At 45.5% G+C, this 15,354-nt stretch overlaps 1 protein-coding gene across 1 annotated transcript in view; it reads right to left on the reverse strand.

Moving 5' to 3' along the window:
* Nucleotides 1-3,898: 3,898 nt before the first annotated feature.
* rtn4rl1b (reticulon 4 receptor-like 1b) overlaps nucleotides 3,899-15,354 on the reverse strand; it is a 125,065-nt gene continuing 113,609 nt past the window's right edge. Inside the window, exons 2-3 of the mRNA XM_048265440.1 lie at nucleotides 7,206-7,657; nucleotides 3,899-6,930 (exon numbers count right to left, since the gene is read on the reverse strand). Of these exons, the coding sequence (XP_048121397.1) occupies nucleotides 5,944-6,930; nucleotides 7,206-7,657 (1,439 nt within the window). The 3' untranslated portion in view covers nucleotides 3,899-5,943. The remainder of the gene's footprint in view (nucleotides 6,931-7,205; nucleotides 7,658-15,354) is intronic.

A 15,354-nucleotide genomic window follows, 5' to 3' on the forward strand; every position in this document is an offset into this window, starting at 1 on the left:
TGTCAAGCTGGCGCGGGAGATTAATTGGGGGGAGCAAAAGCACTCTGTGTGTGTGTGTGTGTGTGTGTGTGTGTGTGTGTGTGTGTGTGTGTGTGTGTGTGTGTGTGTGTGTGTGTGTGTGTGTGTGTGTGTGTGTGTGTGATTACTAGCACAGCGTAGCACTGGCTTGTCTTGGCTCTGGATTTGTCCAGGACTGATGGGGATTGGGGCCGGGCTGTTCAACTTGGACTTTTATTTTGTTCTCTCACCGAAAATTGATCTGAGGTGTTAATTGCAGTCATTGATCAGCTGCAGGGCTGACAGAGAGTGCTTTGATGGGTTGGTATGGTTTCAGTGAGTAAAACCGATAGGAGCTTTGGCTGTCTTGCCCAAAGAGTAATAAATGTCTCCAGTAAATCTCTGGGAAGCCAATGTAAACATCCCAGTGTACTTTTATGACCAGCTACAGACGGAGGGAGTGATAGGGGGAAGGTTGGGGATGGTGTCAAGTGTAGGGTTGTGGAGAAATGTTTACCGTAAGTCAGGACTAGGCAAAAACACACGCACACGCGCACACACACACACACACACACACACACACACACACACACACACACACACACACACACACACACTTCAATCACACTCTTCAGGACAAAGATGAATCTCCACTTCACAGTCATGCCATGGAAGCACAGATGAACTTTTGGAACTTGGCCACTTTCCAGCTGAAATGAATTCTACAAAGTGTGTGTGTATATGTGTGTGTGTGTGTGTGTGTGTGTGGTGACAGGGTTGCCTCTGAGAGCCAGGTATCCTATAGGCCTGCTGAGATTTGTGGCCTAAATAAATAAACAGAATAATAGAGGCATGGAGTGGAGAAGCTTATGAGGAGGGAGGTAATATGAGATTTGTGATTGATTGGGGAGTGAGGGACCGCAGCAGGCAGAGAGGGGAGGGGGGAGGCTAAGAGGCAGGTGCTCTAGCATTTCAGCCGTTTATTCTGTTAATTATCACGTCCCAAACCCTGCCCCCCACTGCATCCTCCCATACCCCACCCTGTGTGGGTTCTCTCCCCTTCGCCCTGCTCGCTTTCTCACTCTGTTTTTTTTTTTTTCATTTTCTAAGTGCTTCCTTTTAATTAAACTTTGTGCAACAATGAAGGAAAGTGAATTAAAAACGGCACAACCGACACAAGCAGTTCCCCATATTAGAGAGCTCAAACAGCTCCCAGTGTTGCTACTACTGCTGTTCCTTCATTTCAGTCGCTGACATTATCCTGTCGAGAGCGAGAGAGAGAGAGAGAGATGAAAGTGGGATAGACAGAATGTTCAGTCAGACTAAAAAAAAATGAGCAGTGCACATTTGAATATATTGATGTTGTGACATAGGGAGGCATTTTGAGGGTGTGCGATTGATTTAGTGAGTGAAACAGACATGGGCCTCCTGGCCTGTTGGGCACATCCATAACCACTGCACATCTCTGCCACCGGCTGCCTCTAATACATTCATTCACTGTCCCACCATTCCCTTGTGTTGGTACTAAAGGAGAAAATGTCAGAGGCTTCGTCACTTATGATTTTTCTCTTTTTTCTCCCTCCCCATTCCCTCGTTTCATATCGGCCATGTTGTTTCTACCTCCCTCTGCCCCTGAAGACATCTCATCCCCTCTTCTTTTTCTCCTTCTATTTCTCTCTTAATTCTCTCTCTCTTTCTTTATTTCTTTCTCTACAGTACATCACCATCTGTTGCAAGTGTTCTGTTTGCTTCCCTTCCTTCCACTGTCTCCTCTCTCTGTTCCACTCTTTCTAATCTAATTTTATGCGTCTGATTCCATCCAATCTTTCCCCTCCCTTCCAATCTTTTTTTTTATATGGGCCTTCTGCCATGTTCCAGCTCTGTGGCGTACATCGCATTGTCTTAGTGCTGTATATTATTAGGAATGGACAACCACCTACTGCATTGTATCACTATCATTTCATAAGCAATTCAGGAGCTGGAGATATGAGTCAGAATACTTGAAAGTGCCTCAGTGACAAATTCACTCGTCTGTCTGTGTGCGAGCCATCCTTCCGCATGAAGCCTACTGTAGCCTTCTCATGTTACAAACCCGTGAAAAAGATCATTCAATACATTCCTCACACACTGCATTCTGCATGTATAAACTGCATTTGGTGCTCGGGATAAGTCACATAATGAGGAAGCATATGGTGCTGGATGGCTGGGTCAAACGCTCGGCTGCTTTTTCCAATCGGAGAATGCAATGGGGCTTAGCTAATCACCCTGACCCATCAGAGTGAGGAGGAGAAGAAGGATATTTGGTTATAATATGGCATAACAGTCATCATTCTATTACTGGGGCCACACTCACGCCTTATGGAAACAGGCACCTCAAGGGGACCAACCTGGAGATCGCTTACAAGTGTAGTGGACTCCTAAAGTGCTGGGCCAGTGAGGCATGAACACGGTCTATTTGGAGGTGCAGAAAGGCTCTTAAGCGCTCTGTACACACTCTGTCCTCATGAACAGCCCGCAGTGGCTCAACAGCATGGGCTCACAGAAGGGAAAAAAAAAGAAAAAAAAAAAAAAAAAAAAAAAGAGCGAGAGTAAGCGAGACGGAAGAGTGGGCTCTGTATGTTGCTCACTCGTTTGGGTCCTTAGGGCTGGGTCTGTCTCGCAATACTTTAAAGAGATGAACAACATAGAAGGGGGGAGAGGGAGGGGGGGCCTCGTGGAGGGGAGGGGAAAGGGGGACTTGTGGAAGCGAGAAAGCAATGCTATTAGATGGCGGGGCTGCTCATCAATTTAAATGTAATTCTGCACCCGTTTTCAACCAAGCATAAAACTAACTTTTTCCCTCTGTGCCCCCACCCCACCCATTTCAGTTAGCCAGCGTAGCCACAGCCTCAGCAGTAGCAGCAGAGGAAGAAGACGAAGAACCAGAAGGAGAGAAAAAAAATGAAATTACACACTGGTTTGGATCAATTTTCATCATGGGGTGAGGAAAAAGGAAAGAGGAAATGGAATTTATGTTGTAAAGTCCCATTAATAACAATAATAACCCTGAATATCTTCAGATTTGCTGTGACACACTCATAAATAGCCCTGCTGTGTTTTTGAATCATTTACTGAAATAGTGAATTTATAGGAGTGCTTTCTGGCTCCATCCTCATCTCTGAGTCTTTACAGTGTATGTGGGGCCTTTAATCTACATATTTATCTAGTCTGTCATCTTTATGGTAGAGAGGGGATAGAAATTTGTTTGCGTTCTGTGTTAGTAAGGTACAGCGCTCAAACATTCACATCCAATAAGTGATCTCTCAAGGTACTTCAACAGAATGTTTTAAGGCTCAAGAACATATAGATGGTGACTTACAGATGGTGATAGACATATAGATGGAATGTATGTTTGTGTTTGTGTTGTTTGTGGATGTTTCTGAGTAGGAGGAAAGCGTTAACCTACAGTATGGCATCTCTCGTGCTGAGCAGAAACACCACTGCAGCAAAAGATTAGTAGTAGCGTAAAACTAACCTTCAGACAGTCCAAACCAAATTCACATTCCCTATAATTAGGTGAACAATCTTTGGTGCAGTATGGGCTTTAGTGATATTGGACACATATTTAGTGTTTTTTTAGACATATTTAGTGTTTGTGCGTAGGAGTGGAGGAACTCTGCCTCTGAAGCTCTTTCTGGTGAAAGAGGAACATATCTTCATTCACCAGTGCCAGGCAAAGACAGGCTGCAAGCAGAGCTGAGGCTAAGGGAGAAACAGGAGGAAAACACAAACCCGCTGATAGGCTCCATTTCTTCTCCAAAATGAATAATAAAGTCACATACATACGTATATACATACGTACAAAAACAGAGTGAATGGACTTCAAACAAAAGCTCACAAACAGTTACATTTAACATAAGAAGATATAGATTTTTAATATCTTTATAAACATTTCGTCACTCTTTTTTTCTGAGACAACTTGTTAAACCATCAAATCACAGGGATGGAGAGACAAGAGAGAGAGAGAGGGGGGAGGAAGGGGGAAGAGGAGATCGAATTGTGCAGTTTATCTGAAAATGTGCAGAAGGATGTAACAAAATAACCCCCAAAAATATATATAAATCAAACAGAATATGAATCCAAAGATAAGCACTCCTCTCGAGGAGTCAGCAACCCTGTAATCAGTAATGTCATTTTTAATATTGTTATTCTCATAGTAAATAATGGTTAATATCTGACCTGCCACTCCTTTTGTAGCTTATAATAATAAGAGTCCAAGTCTCTTTTAATTTTTGTTTTTGTTTGTACAAAGACCAACTCGGTATGGAGGCACATCCAGATCAGCAGTGCATGTTTTTGTTTCTCCTCAGGAAAATCCCAACTCCTCGCCTGTTCAGCCACTTTGATAAGAATGTTCCAGAACCGATTGTCTGTACGAGAGGCCTCCTGTGGCCACTGGTCCACAAAAAAAGAACAGCAAAGTCATTGAAACAGTTCATTGGTTCCCAAAAGGTCCTTGTTTGGTCGCGCTGAAATGGAAAGTGCACCTCAGCACGGAGAGTCTTTGTTGTAAGGTACTTTTTCCCCCTCCCCTCTCTCCATCTTTTAATCTAGGCCCGCGTTAGGCCTTTGACACTCTGAATGGAAAGGGACAGCCATGTCCAGGCAGAATAAGGGCCGTTAGCAGATTGAGTTCATCCTCAATTTTCACCTTTGCTCCAGTCAGGGCCACCCCAGCATTCTCTCCTACTGTTTCCCGCCTGGGCCCATCCTCTGAGTCTCAAAGAGCTGTCATAAAATCAAAGAAAACGACATGGGAGGACAAGAGGCTGGTACATTTCTAAATGCACTCATACTGTAGTTTTTATTTTCTTTCTTTTGGGGACATGTTTTTTTTTTTTCATTTTCTTTTCAAAGAATATAGCAGCTAGAAGATAATTACCTTTGTAATGTGCAATAGCAAAGAAATACAATCAAAGAAAAAGGGAGAGACCTGAAACAATTTCTGGAGAAGACAAGGAAAAAAGCAGAAATAAAATGCAGAAATAAACGCGACACCGATAAGAAATAATAATGTGCTTGAATGGTTGTCATATGGACTGTATATTTATCTGCAATGAGTTATATAGCAAGGACAAATTTGGACAATGTACTGTGAAAGCGGAATGTGCATTCCTTGGCTGATAAGTAATGTTTTTCTATTACTTTCTACTCATGTCAGCAGAACTTATGTTGGCAACAGACTAAGAAACACATTTGGCAATAAATGTTGCATTTGACAATAGACCGACTTTGTATATGCAAAATTGTCATTTTGCATTTTCCTGCTATTCGCACACCTGAAAAAGTGAAAAAGAAAACAAAATAAACTGTTTTATTGGACAACACTGTCCCGTTCTGGTCAACTTCGGTCTGACCCTAGGATCATCATTGTCTCAGTCTGCATACTTCTCTTACAGTTAATGATGCACAACTATCATGAACAGTACAAGAATAAAACCAGACAACACAAAATGAGAAAATCAACTGCAATGGCGACAGTGGCAGTGCGAGCATGATCTGTGTTCTGCCTCTCCCGAACCTCTGCCTCTTCATCATCTAGACTCCCACATTCTCACATAATACTGTGAGTGGTTCTCACATTGGATGTTCTGGTCTAGTTGAGAGTCTAAAAACAGCAAAAGCTCCTTACACAATGGTATAGTTACACATACAGAGTACACACACACACACACACACACACACACACACACACACACACACACACACACACACACACACACACACACACACACACCACACACACACATACATACAAGCACAACCAGGCTCTTTTCTCTCTCTCTCTCTCTCTCACTCATACACACACACACACACACATATGGACACACGGGCCTTCCAGTGGTGGAGCTTGAGTGGGTCGGAGGATTTGCTTTGTCATTGTTATGGCCATGATGCTGTGCGGCGTCAGCGCAGGATCAGTTCCGTGGATAGCGCCGCTAGCACAGCCAGCAAGCTGCAGAGAAGTGGCCCAGGCCACCGTGGAGCCGCCCAGTCGGTTGGCAGCTGCACCCCGCTAGGGGGCCGCATAGAGGTCCGGGGGGTGCACTTGTGCTTCCGTCGCGGGGTGGAGCCCTCCGGGGTGGTCGGGTCATCCTTGCCCCCGTCGGGCGAGGAGTACTCCTTTTCGGCCACCTCCTTGAGGGTGTGCACGTCGTTCAGGCCCCGGCCCTTGCCGCCCTTGGTGCGCTGGCGAGTGCAGTTCCGCGAGCGGCCACCGCCGGATCTGTGCGGGGGCCCCTCTCCAGGGATGCCCCCCGAGCCGGAGTTCTCCCCGTTGATGGAGGTGGGCGGGTGGGGCAGAGGCGAGGGTGGTGAGGGTAACTGTCCGCTGCCGCGGTGCGGGTGGTGGGGCCGCGGGGCGTGCGGCGGCGCCGGCAGCGGCTCCTTCTTCAGCGACACCTTGTCCGTGCTGCCCCACGTGTTGCTCTGGTGCAGCGACTCCGAGCCCGAGCAGTTGGGGAAGTCCTCCTTGCGCAGCTGCTTGAGGTCCTTGCCGGCCGCGTCGGCCGGCGCCACGCATCCCACCGCCGACGTGGAGCCGCGGAACTTCTTGAGCCAGTCCCAGAGGGAGAGCGCCTTGCAGTCACACTCCCACGGGTTGTCATTGAGCCGCAGGTACTCGAGCGCCGGCAGCAGCGTCAGGCACTCGCCGCTCAGCTCCGCCAGCGAGTTGTTGAACAGATAGAGCGTGGTGAGGCGCCGCAGGTCGTGGAAGGCCTGCCGGTCCACCCACTGGAGCCGGTTGTGGTGGAGCAGCAGCCGGTCAAGGGCCCCCAGGCCCCGGAACGTGTTCTGGTGCAGGCTCCACAGCCGGTTGCCGTGCAGGAACAGGTGGCTCAAGTTGTGCAGGTCCACGAAGATGTCGTCCTGCAGAAACTCCAAATGGTTGTCCTACAGAGGGGAGAGAGGGAGGGAACATGGGATAATAAGATCGTCCGTCTCAACGACACAAATGAGACCGTGTCCCGGGACTTAATGGGAGATTTTGTTAGGCAATGAAATAACAATGGAGAATTTTTTATTCGAGCAATATGAGCCTTGGCGTTTGAGGCAGTCATTGAACCCTCGTGACTCCTGAGAGTTATAGCTACGCAGCACATCATGCTGTTGAAATAGCTTCATTAGGGGAAAGCGGGGTTAGGTAAGGGAAGACAGGACAGGCTTACCTGCAGGTAGAGATACTGCAGGTTGCGCAGGCCCTTGAAGATGTCGGTGGGCAGCACACTGAGGCCGCAGCGGTACAGGTGCAGCGCGTGGAGCCGACTCAGGCCGCGGAAGGTCTCCGAGTCCAGCGAGCGCAGGTGTCGGTTGTCCCCCAGGTCCAGCTCCTCCAGCACGGTGAAGCCGTGAAAGGTGCTGGGCTCGATGTAGGTGATGTTGTTGGAGTAGATCCAGAGCGTGACCGTGGTGGGGCTGAAGTGGCCGCGCAGCAGCCGGTGGATCTTGTTGTTCTGCAGGAAGAGGCGCTCGCTGTGCGGCGGGATGCCCTCGGGCACGGACAGGAAGTTGTGCGACTGGCAGCTGACCGTGCTGGGCCCCGTGTAGCAGATGCAGTGGCGCGGGCACGACCAGGACAGCTCCAGACCACAAAGGACCAGCAGGAACTCCAGCCCACAGCCTGCTCAAACACACACACACACACACACAAAATATCAGTCATGGTCAAGGCCAACAGAAAGTTATTTTCCGCAAAAACTACACAGCAGTTTATTTTCCCCCAGAAATACAGTATGATACCTCAAAAAACAAAGGCAAGTGTGCAGGTGAGGCATCTGCAAGCGGTTGGGATCAATATGATGCAGTGGCCTGGGATTGGCACTGTGGGAGGGATAGATGGCAGGGCTGGGGGGCATGACGAAGAGCTCCAGCCTTGACAAAGACGGAGATGATGGAGGGTGGTGGGAGATGCGGTGTCAGGTGTATTTATACTGCCGAGGAACTCGGATAAAAAAAAAAGTGATGCATGACTCACAGGGACCACGGGACCTGCTGGCCCCACTATACACACTTTTCAATCCCAAGGTTGTAGGGGTTTTTGGTATTGTTGTTGTTGCTGTGGTAGTTGTTCTGTGTTTCAGGCACCTCCGGGTTGTATTGTGGGTACATAGGCATTCTGTGTTGTGAGTATAGAGTGTGTAATGTATGTGTTTGTATTTAATATACTGCACTGATGTCTAAGGTATGCTCAGACCAAATCTAAGGTAAGACCTTTTTCTTTTGAGTGAATGCAGACAGAGAGACTCTTTGATGTTTTTTCTAGTTCCTGCAAGAGTTTTTCTAGTTTTTCATCATCAGAAACTCATTTCCAGCTGTCCTAAACAAATACTCAAACTCACACTCATAAGCACTCACAAACCTGGAGCACAGAACCGCAAGAACAATCACAGAGCTGGAAAATGGGGTGGCTGTATTTTCACTCGAGTCTGCTTGACTACTAAACAGCGTTCCAAAGTGCCTGCTGACTCCCGTCATGGTTCCTTGAGGCCGTGTTGTGTGACTTATCCACACTCATCAGAGTGGCGGCCTTGCATACAGCTGATATTTCACCATAATGGGACTCGCGTAAAAAGCCTGCTTCCGACTGTCGGAATTTGTTATTCCCTGCATCATTTCTGCCATTCATTTCAGAATCAATGCAGGTCTTAGCACTGTTGTAATCCCCTGGACTTCACATTCGGAAGTCAGGAACAGGGACTTATTCTCTTGCAAAAGAGGTGCCTGTTAACCCACGTGATGTGTTTTTTCCCCTCCTTCTGCTCTTTCTCTCTGTATGTGTGTCTGCAACCTCCAAGTCAGGCTAAGCTGTGACATTCAGAGACTGCCTTTGCTGACCTTTGCTGATAAGTCCCTCCTGCGACTAATGAGAGCAGCAGGATCCGTGTGCTTCACCTGTGGAGCGGCCGACTCCCCCGAGAAGCGGCATAATCCTGTTTGTCCTGATGCAATATGTTCGCCAATCCTACCAATAGGGGCTCAACTGGCAAATCTACTGAGTTTCACTACATGATAATATGGTGATCCACAGTGTTAAAGTGGGTGTCATGTCACACTGATGAGGTGGTGCAAAAAATGTAATACTGTATCTGTTTCGTGACCAGAGTGTCTTCCTGTGCACTAAGGCACACCATTGTAGGACTCAAAAAGTCACAGTTCTTCTACAGGAGGAAATCCAAGCAAGTAAGGATTCTGTGAAATACTCAGTTGTCTTCAAAAATGTGCAATGTGCTCGTCAACATGAATATTTTACATAACACTATCCGCCTTTGGATTTTTTTTTCCACCCTCTTCTGCCAAGAAATATGAGGGTTCCATTCCTCTCCGCATTGCTGACATTTTCTGTCTCTAATTAACCATAGTTTGCAAAAAATGTTAACGGATTCCTCCATTTGGCAGCTTTTCAAAAGAGAAAAAAGGAAGACAGAAAATCCCTCCAAAGGATACAGGAGCATTTTGTAGCTGTTTTTAAATGTCCATGTTTATTCATGTTTGCATTTTGATATGCTGTTGACTTTAGTGATCTGTAATTTTTTTAATTGCAGGGTTTTTGTCAATACACACCTAAGTTTGTCGACATTTCGGAGTATATAGGTCTGAGGCAATCAGTAATATTATAATACAATAACATTCAGGAAATTCAATATGTATACTGATACATGTAGCAATATCTCAGCCATCTCTAAAATGCAATCAGCGAAAGCAATCAGGCTAGAAATACACTTCGAGGAGCCAATTCCACAACAATGGGCATGGATAAAATGGATCTGATTTGAATTGATTGAAGGAATCTAGTATGCAATGGAGAGGTGGATATATTATGGATTTACAAGGATGGACATTGCAAGTAGGAAAAAGTGTATCATACTGAGGGCCGTTTTTTTGTAGGTTCTTGCTTTCTCCTCCTCTCTGTATTTTCATCCTCCTCTCCCTCTCTCTCTTTCTCTTTCTCTCTTTCTCTCTCTCTCTCCCCCTCTCAGTCTCCATACAGTGATGTATTGAGCGAGGCACCTGCTCTTTGTGTAAATGTGTGGAAGAGGGCTGGATTTCTCTGGGGAAATTAAGATTGGTTGGATGGCAGACAAATAAACACAAAAGGACAAGGTAAACAGCTCCATGTTGGATGGCGGAACAATTGCACTCACATTTGTGTGGACAAAATACAGTGTTGCCCCCCCTCATAGTATCGATTTTTAAACTCTTTTTCGCACACATCACTTAGTGTTGTGTGACACACTGCACAATCAGTGGCTCATTCAGACATTATTATTTCACAGTTTATCCTCAGGCCATTATACAACTAATATCTCCACCGGGCTAGCAAAATGACTGCACTCTCCCCAGATGACCAGTAGGCCTATTGATCCCTCTACCTTCCATCTTCTGTTGACAACTTTCCTCTGGCTGTGATTTTGATTACTTTTGCTCTGAAGCTCTACTTGGTGATATCATTATGGTATGGTATTATTACCTACACTGCTCGGAATATAGTATTGCTTGAATATTCCAACTGATGAATGGGCAGAGAAGGTGGAGTTTCGGCTATATGGTCCCCATGTGATTCCCTATAAGTGTGGTCAAAATTAATCCAAGACAACTGGTGTGAGACTGCAGCTTTATTCACGACGCCGGGAGAATGTTACCCACATGAAATGTCAAAGTAACAAGCCCACACATCTGTGGGTGAAGCCAACTCTTATACCCTTACCCCACACCCATGGAAAATCACAAGTTGTCACCCTCCAGTGATCACTTAACCATCTGGTATTTTAACAGAGATAAGAAATGTTTACGACCCCCCATCCTGAGGGTTACCCACAGTTCGGTGACACAGGGGTTAATTTAACTAAACATTCCAACATTGGAGTTTCAGAAAAACACAAGGGTCAGAGTAAGGAGATGACAATTAGATTTCACTACATGTATGTAAGGTATACTAAACATTCAATGAGAGACATATAAAATTTATCCCACATATTCTTCGCACTAATCGAGGATGACACGGCGAGGTCTCTCTGCTATTTCCTCCACACTTCCTGTCTTCCTCCTCTTTCCAGAGCCCGTATTCCTCCGCTGGATGTTTAATTAGTTCTGCCGCAGTTCCGTAGGCGGCCTCTAATATAAAGGAGGAAACAGGGAGCTGCATTGTATATAGCAGCAACTCTATTCTGGCAACTCTATTCTCCCTCACACTTAGTGCTTTTGCATCCAGCCTTATCCAAAGTCACTTTTAAGCGCGGTCAAGGACACTTCTCAGACAGTATTTGATCCAAGACAGATCCGACCCTGATCTAAACTGAGCCTGAGTTTGACCTCTTCCAGATCAGCTGCCTCTGGGAATCTTCCAGAACCCACAATGACATGACCTTGGTGCCGCTGCTGCCTGTCACTCTCCGGCAGCTGTGGTCAGCAGGACCACAGATCTAGTACAAGGCAAACACGTGTAGTATGGATCTGCCCTCTCCGGGGTGGGACAGAGGATGTCAAAGGATGCTCGAGCATCTAACTGTGTTCACTGCTGTTGGACGCAGGAGCATGGATGCTGGTGTGTGATGCTGCTTGGTGCGAATGAGCCTCCAGCCCTCAGAGACCCGCTGCCTTACACCTGTCACCTCCCCAATCCCAGCCGGTGGCAGCCAGCTGGATCACTTACACACTGCAATTTACACCCGCACAGAGAGAGAGAGAGAGAGAGAGGTAAAGAGAGAGTGGAAGCAAAATCAAAAAGAGAAAGAGAAGGAAGAGAGAGACAGAAAGAAAGAGAGAGAGAGAGAGAGATAGAGACAGAGGAGAAAAATGAGAGAAAGAAAATGGGGCAGAATATGAGAGATAGGTGGCGAAGAGAGATCAAAACAAGTAAGAGAAAGAGGGAAAGAGAGAAAAATAGAGGAACAGTAAGGGAATAGTGGAGAATCACAAACAATCTGGAGGATATTTTTTGGCTGATCAAGGAAACTCTGAATGGACCCCACAGCAGGATGAAATGATGATGGAAGACAAAAAAGAGTGTACGAGGGCAGCGAGTTGTCACAGAATGAAAATGGAAACGGTGAAGGTGCATTATCATATTATCTCCTCTCTCAATGAGGCCCGACCGTCTGAATTGATTTTATTTTTAACGGGCTTTGACCACGCCACAGCTCTCGCTACGCCAATAATGACGCCTGTTTGAAGTTCTCAGAGGAGAGAAAATGGATTTCTGAAGACACCAATAGCAAACGCTCAGTCGTGCGTGTGATACCAGAAGTCACACCACTCCATCCCTTCCTTGTTTTCTGCTTTCTATGCACAGTGCTGCAACTGCTCCCAATTCAGGCTGCTTATGTGGGAACCTGATGACTTGTTCTGCTGAAAATGATTAATCAGCTAGCAACTGGGACTGACGTTTCACCCTGATGACCTTACCCCTCCCCTAATCCCGAAACCGCCACCCCACCACCATTGTTGAGTAGGGGGGTGGGGAATAAATAAAGGAAAGAATGGAAATAAAATGACTACGGTCTCAAGACGGACAACTGCAAAGTCACTGTGTGGAATATCAATGAAACATAGTTCACACTAAATTTGCCCTCATGAATAACACATATTTGCTAATAGGAGAGAAACGGTCTGTCTGTCTCTTGGTGTGACTTCTCTCACCATTACGCTGGACAAACTCAATTTCCTGTTTCTCTCTAAGGACCCTGATAAGCGTTGGCCTGTTTGCAGCCTCGCTCTCATTTGGCCATAAATAATGCCCTCTCCTCTACAGGCACTGCATAGTAATGCTCCTAAAAAAGGGCTTTTGAGCATACAAACTAATAGCATCGCAATAAACACATATTTATTGGACTAGCCCTTCTTTAACCAGCTAACAAAACCATACGATTTTGACACGACTCTGAAAATTTCAGAGTTTATTCATGAGCTTTCACCTGATGGTATGGATTTGGACATGGGCGGGGGGCAGCCTAGATTCAGAGGGCTCAACAGAATGCAAAGTGAAATGCACTGAGTATGGACTCTGAGAATGAATGCCAGAATGGCTAATCTCACTTCGAATGCTAGAAGGATGTGTGTGTAATAAACAAAACCATGGGGACGGCCACATGGTAACAAGAAAATATAGAAATGTATCCCCCCTGGCTAAGATGGTGGTTACACCTACTGCTCTTCTCCCTCTACACTAATGACTGCACCTCAAAGAGCCCGTCTGTAAAACTCCTGAAGTTTGCAGATGACACCGCTGTCATCGATTTGACCCAGGAGAAGTCCCCCCACCCCTCGCCATTCAGAACGACAGTGTCCACTGTGGATTCCTTTAGGTTCGTGGGATCAACCATTTCACAGAACCTAATATAGTCTCCCCATATTGACTCTATCCAGAAAAAGGCCCAGCAGAGGTTATGCTTCCTGAGACAGTTTAGGAAGTTTAATCTGCTAAAGGACCACTTTCTACTCAGCCATCATTCAGTCCGTCATCTGCACCTCCATTACTGTCTGCGGGACAGGGCCAGAATGCAACGGACAATTTGGGCTGCAGAGAGGATCATTGGGGCTGACCTTCCCTCCATCCAGGACCTGTACCGGTCCAGGGTCAGGAAAAGGGCAGCAAAAATCTCTGCAGACCCCTCACATCCTGGTCACAAACTGTTCAACCTCCTTCCCTCTGGTAGGCATTACAGGGCACTGTTCGCCAAAACCAGCCGACATAAAGACAGCTTCTTCCCCCAAGCAGTCACTCTGTTGAACGCCCAGAAATAGCCCCCACCCTTACACTGAACAAAGTCTATCAACACTGTTCTGCTCATATATCTCACGTTGTTATTCATACATTATCATTGCAATGAACTGCCTTGTACTATATTTATATTTATTTAAATCTTAAATCTCAGTCTATTTCGATATTGCAGTATTCCTACCCTCTCTTCATTGTATATTGTATCTTGCCTGTGCCTGTTGAGGTGTCCATGACCATGGCAACCTTGACAGGGACATTTGCACTGCCCTATCCCACCCATAATGTTCTATTTATTGCAAATGTACATACTGTAATTACACTTATTCATAGCCATATTCTACGGCTCTTCATTCCATTCTTACTGTTCTGCTTTGTTGTTCAGCTGCCATGTTTTTTTTTCTTTATTCTTATATGTTTAGTGAGTGTTAAGTGAGTGTTGTACTTTGAGAGCAAAGATCAGAGACCTGCCATTGTGGCCATGTGAACATTATGTAAACATCTGTGTCTAATTAGCACTTACTACAAATGCAGGTTTTAATTGACCTTCCTGTTTTACTTAATTGGTGGTAATTATTAAAGTAATTAACAAGATTCCTTCAATTTATGAACTAAATCATTGGGTAATTATAAATGACGACTTAATACAGTAGGTGGCATTGATGGGACCCCAGATATTTCGATATACACTAATTACTAATACACAAGCAATAGTGAGGTTGCTTATTTGCTTTAATAAGTTGATTAACCAAGTCAATACACAGTGAATAAGATTTTGTACTATAATGATAAATATTTGGATTACTTTATAATACTGTAAAACTTATACCTTTGATATTACCCTTTGATTTTTTAACAAGGGAGAAAACCCCTTTGTGCTACAAGCTCTGAGCTGACTAATGAGGTATAAACGCAGCTTTGTGTGGGAGTAGTTAAACTGTCAGAAGAAATATATCACTGTCAACCGTAGACCTTTTTAAGGCCGAAGACAAAAGTTTTGTGTTCTTTGAAATCTCTGAGCACAATGAAAGTTCAATCTAATTTGTTACTTCATCCTTTTAATAACCTTAAATTCTCACCTGAACCCTCTGACAGTGCTATTAACACTGACTTACAGAGGTTGAGTGGTAGCATCAAATGCTCAGTATTCCATATTATCTATGGGCTCCCAAGGGCACCCAAGGGCACCCAGGTTTGAGTTTGACCTGAGGTCACTTACTGAACTCACTCACCATTTCTCTCCCCTGCTCAATAAGTCCAAAAATATAAGTCCTAATAAGTATAAAAGTATAACTTAAAAAAAAGATGTTTAGCAAAAAGCATCAGTGCCTCAGTATCACCTCTTATTAAAACTGCCCCTCCTGCCTGGGGATGTGTGTTACCCAGGAGCTGACACACTCGCACTGGAAGAATTGTTGTTGTGAATCATTAGAACCAATAACCAGGTGCAAATTCCACCAGACTGACCTTTAGTGGAACACAGTGCACCCTGCAGCTCCAGCTCTTGCTACTGCACCCAGAGCCACAGCTGGTGTCCCCTATTAATTTTACATTTCTACTGCTTGCAGCCTGAGGGCACCAAATAAATCCTTGGGAAAGGCGTC

The sequence above is a fragment of the Alosa alosa genome, chromosome 15 (genome assembly GCF_017589495.1).
Source record: "Alosa alosa isolate M-15738 ecotype Scorff River chromosome 15, AALO_Geno_1.1, whole genome shotgun sequence".
Lineage (NCBI taxonomy): Eukaryota > Metazoa > Chordata > Actinopteri > Clupeiformes > Clupeidae > Alosa > Alosa alosa.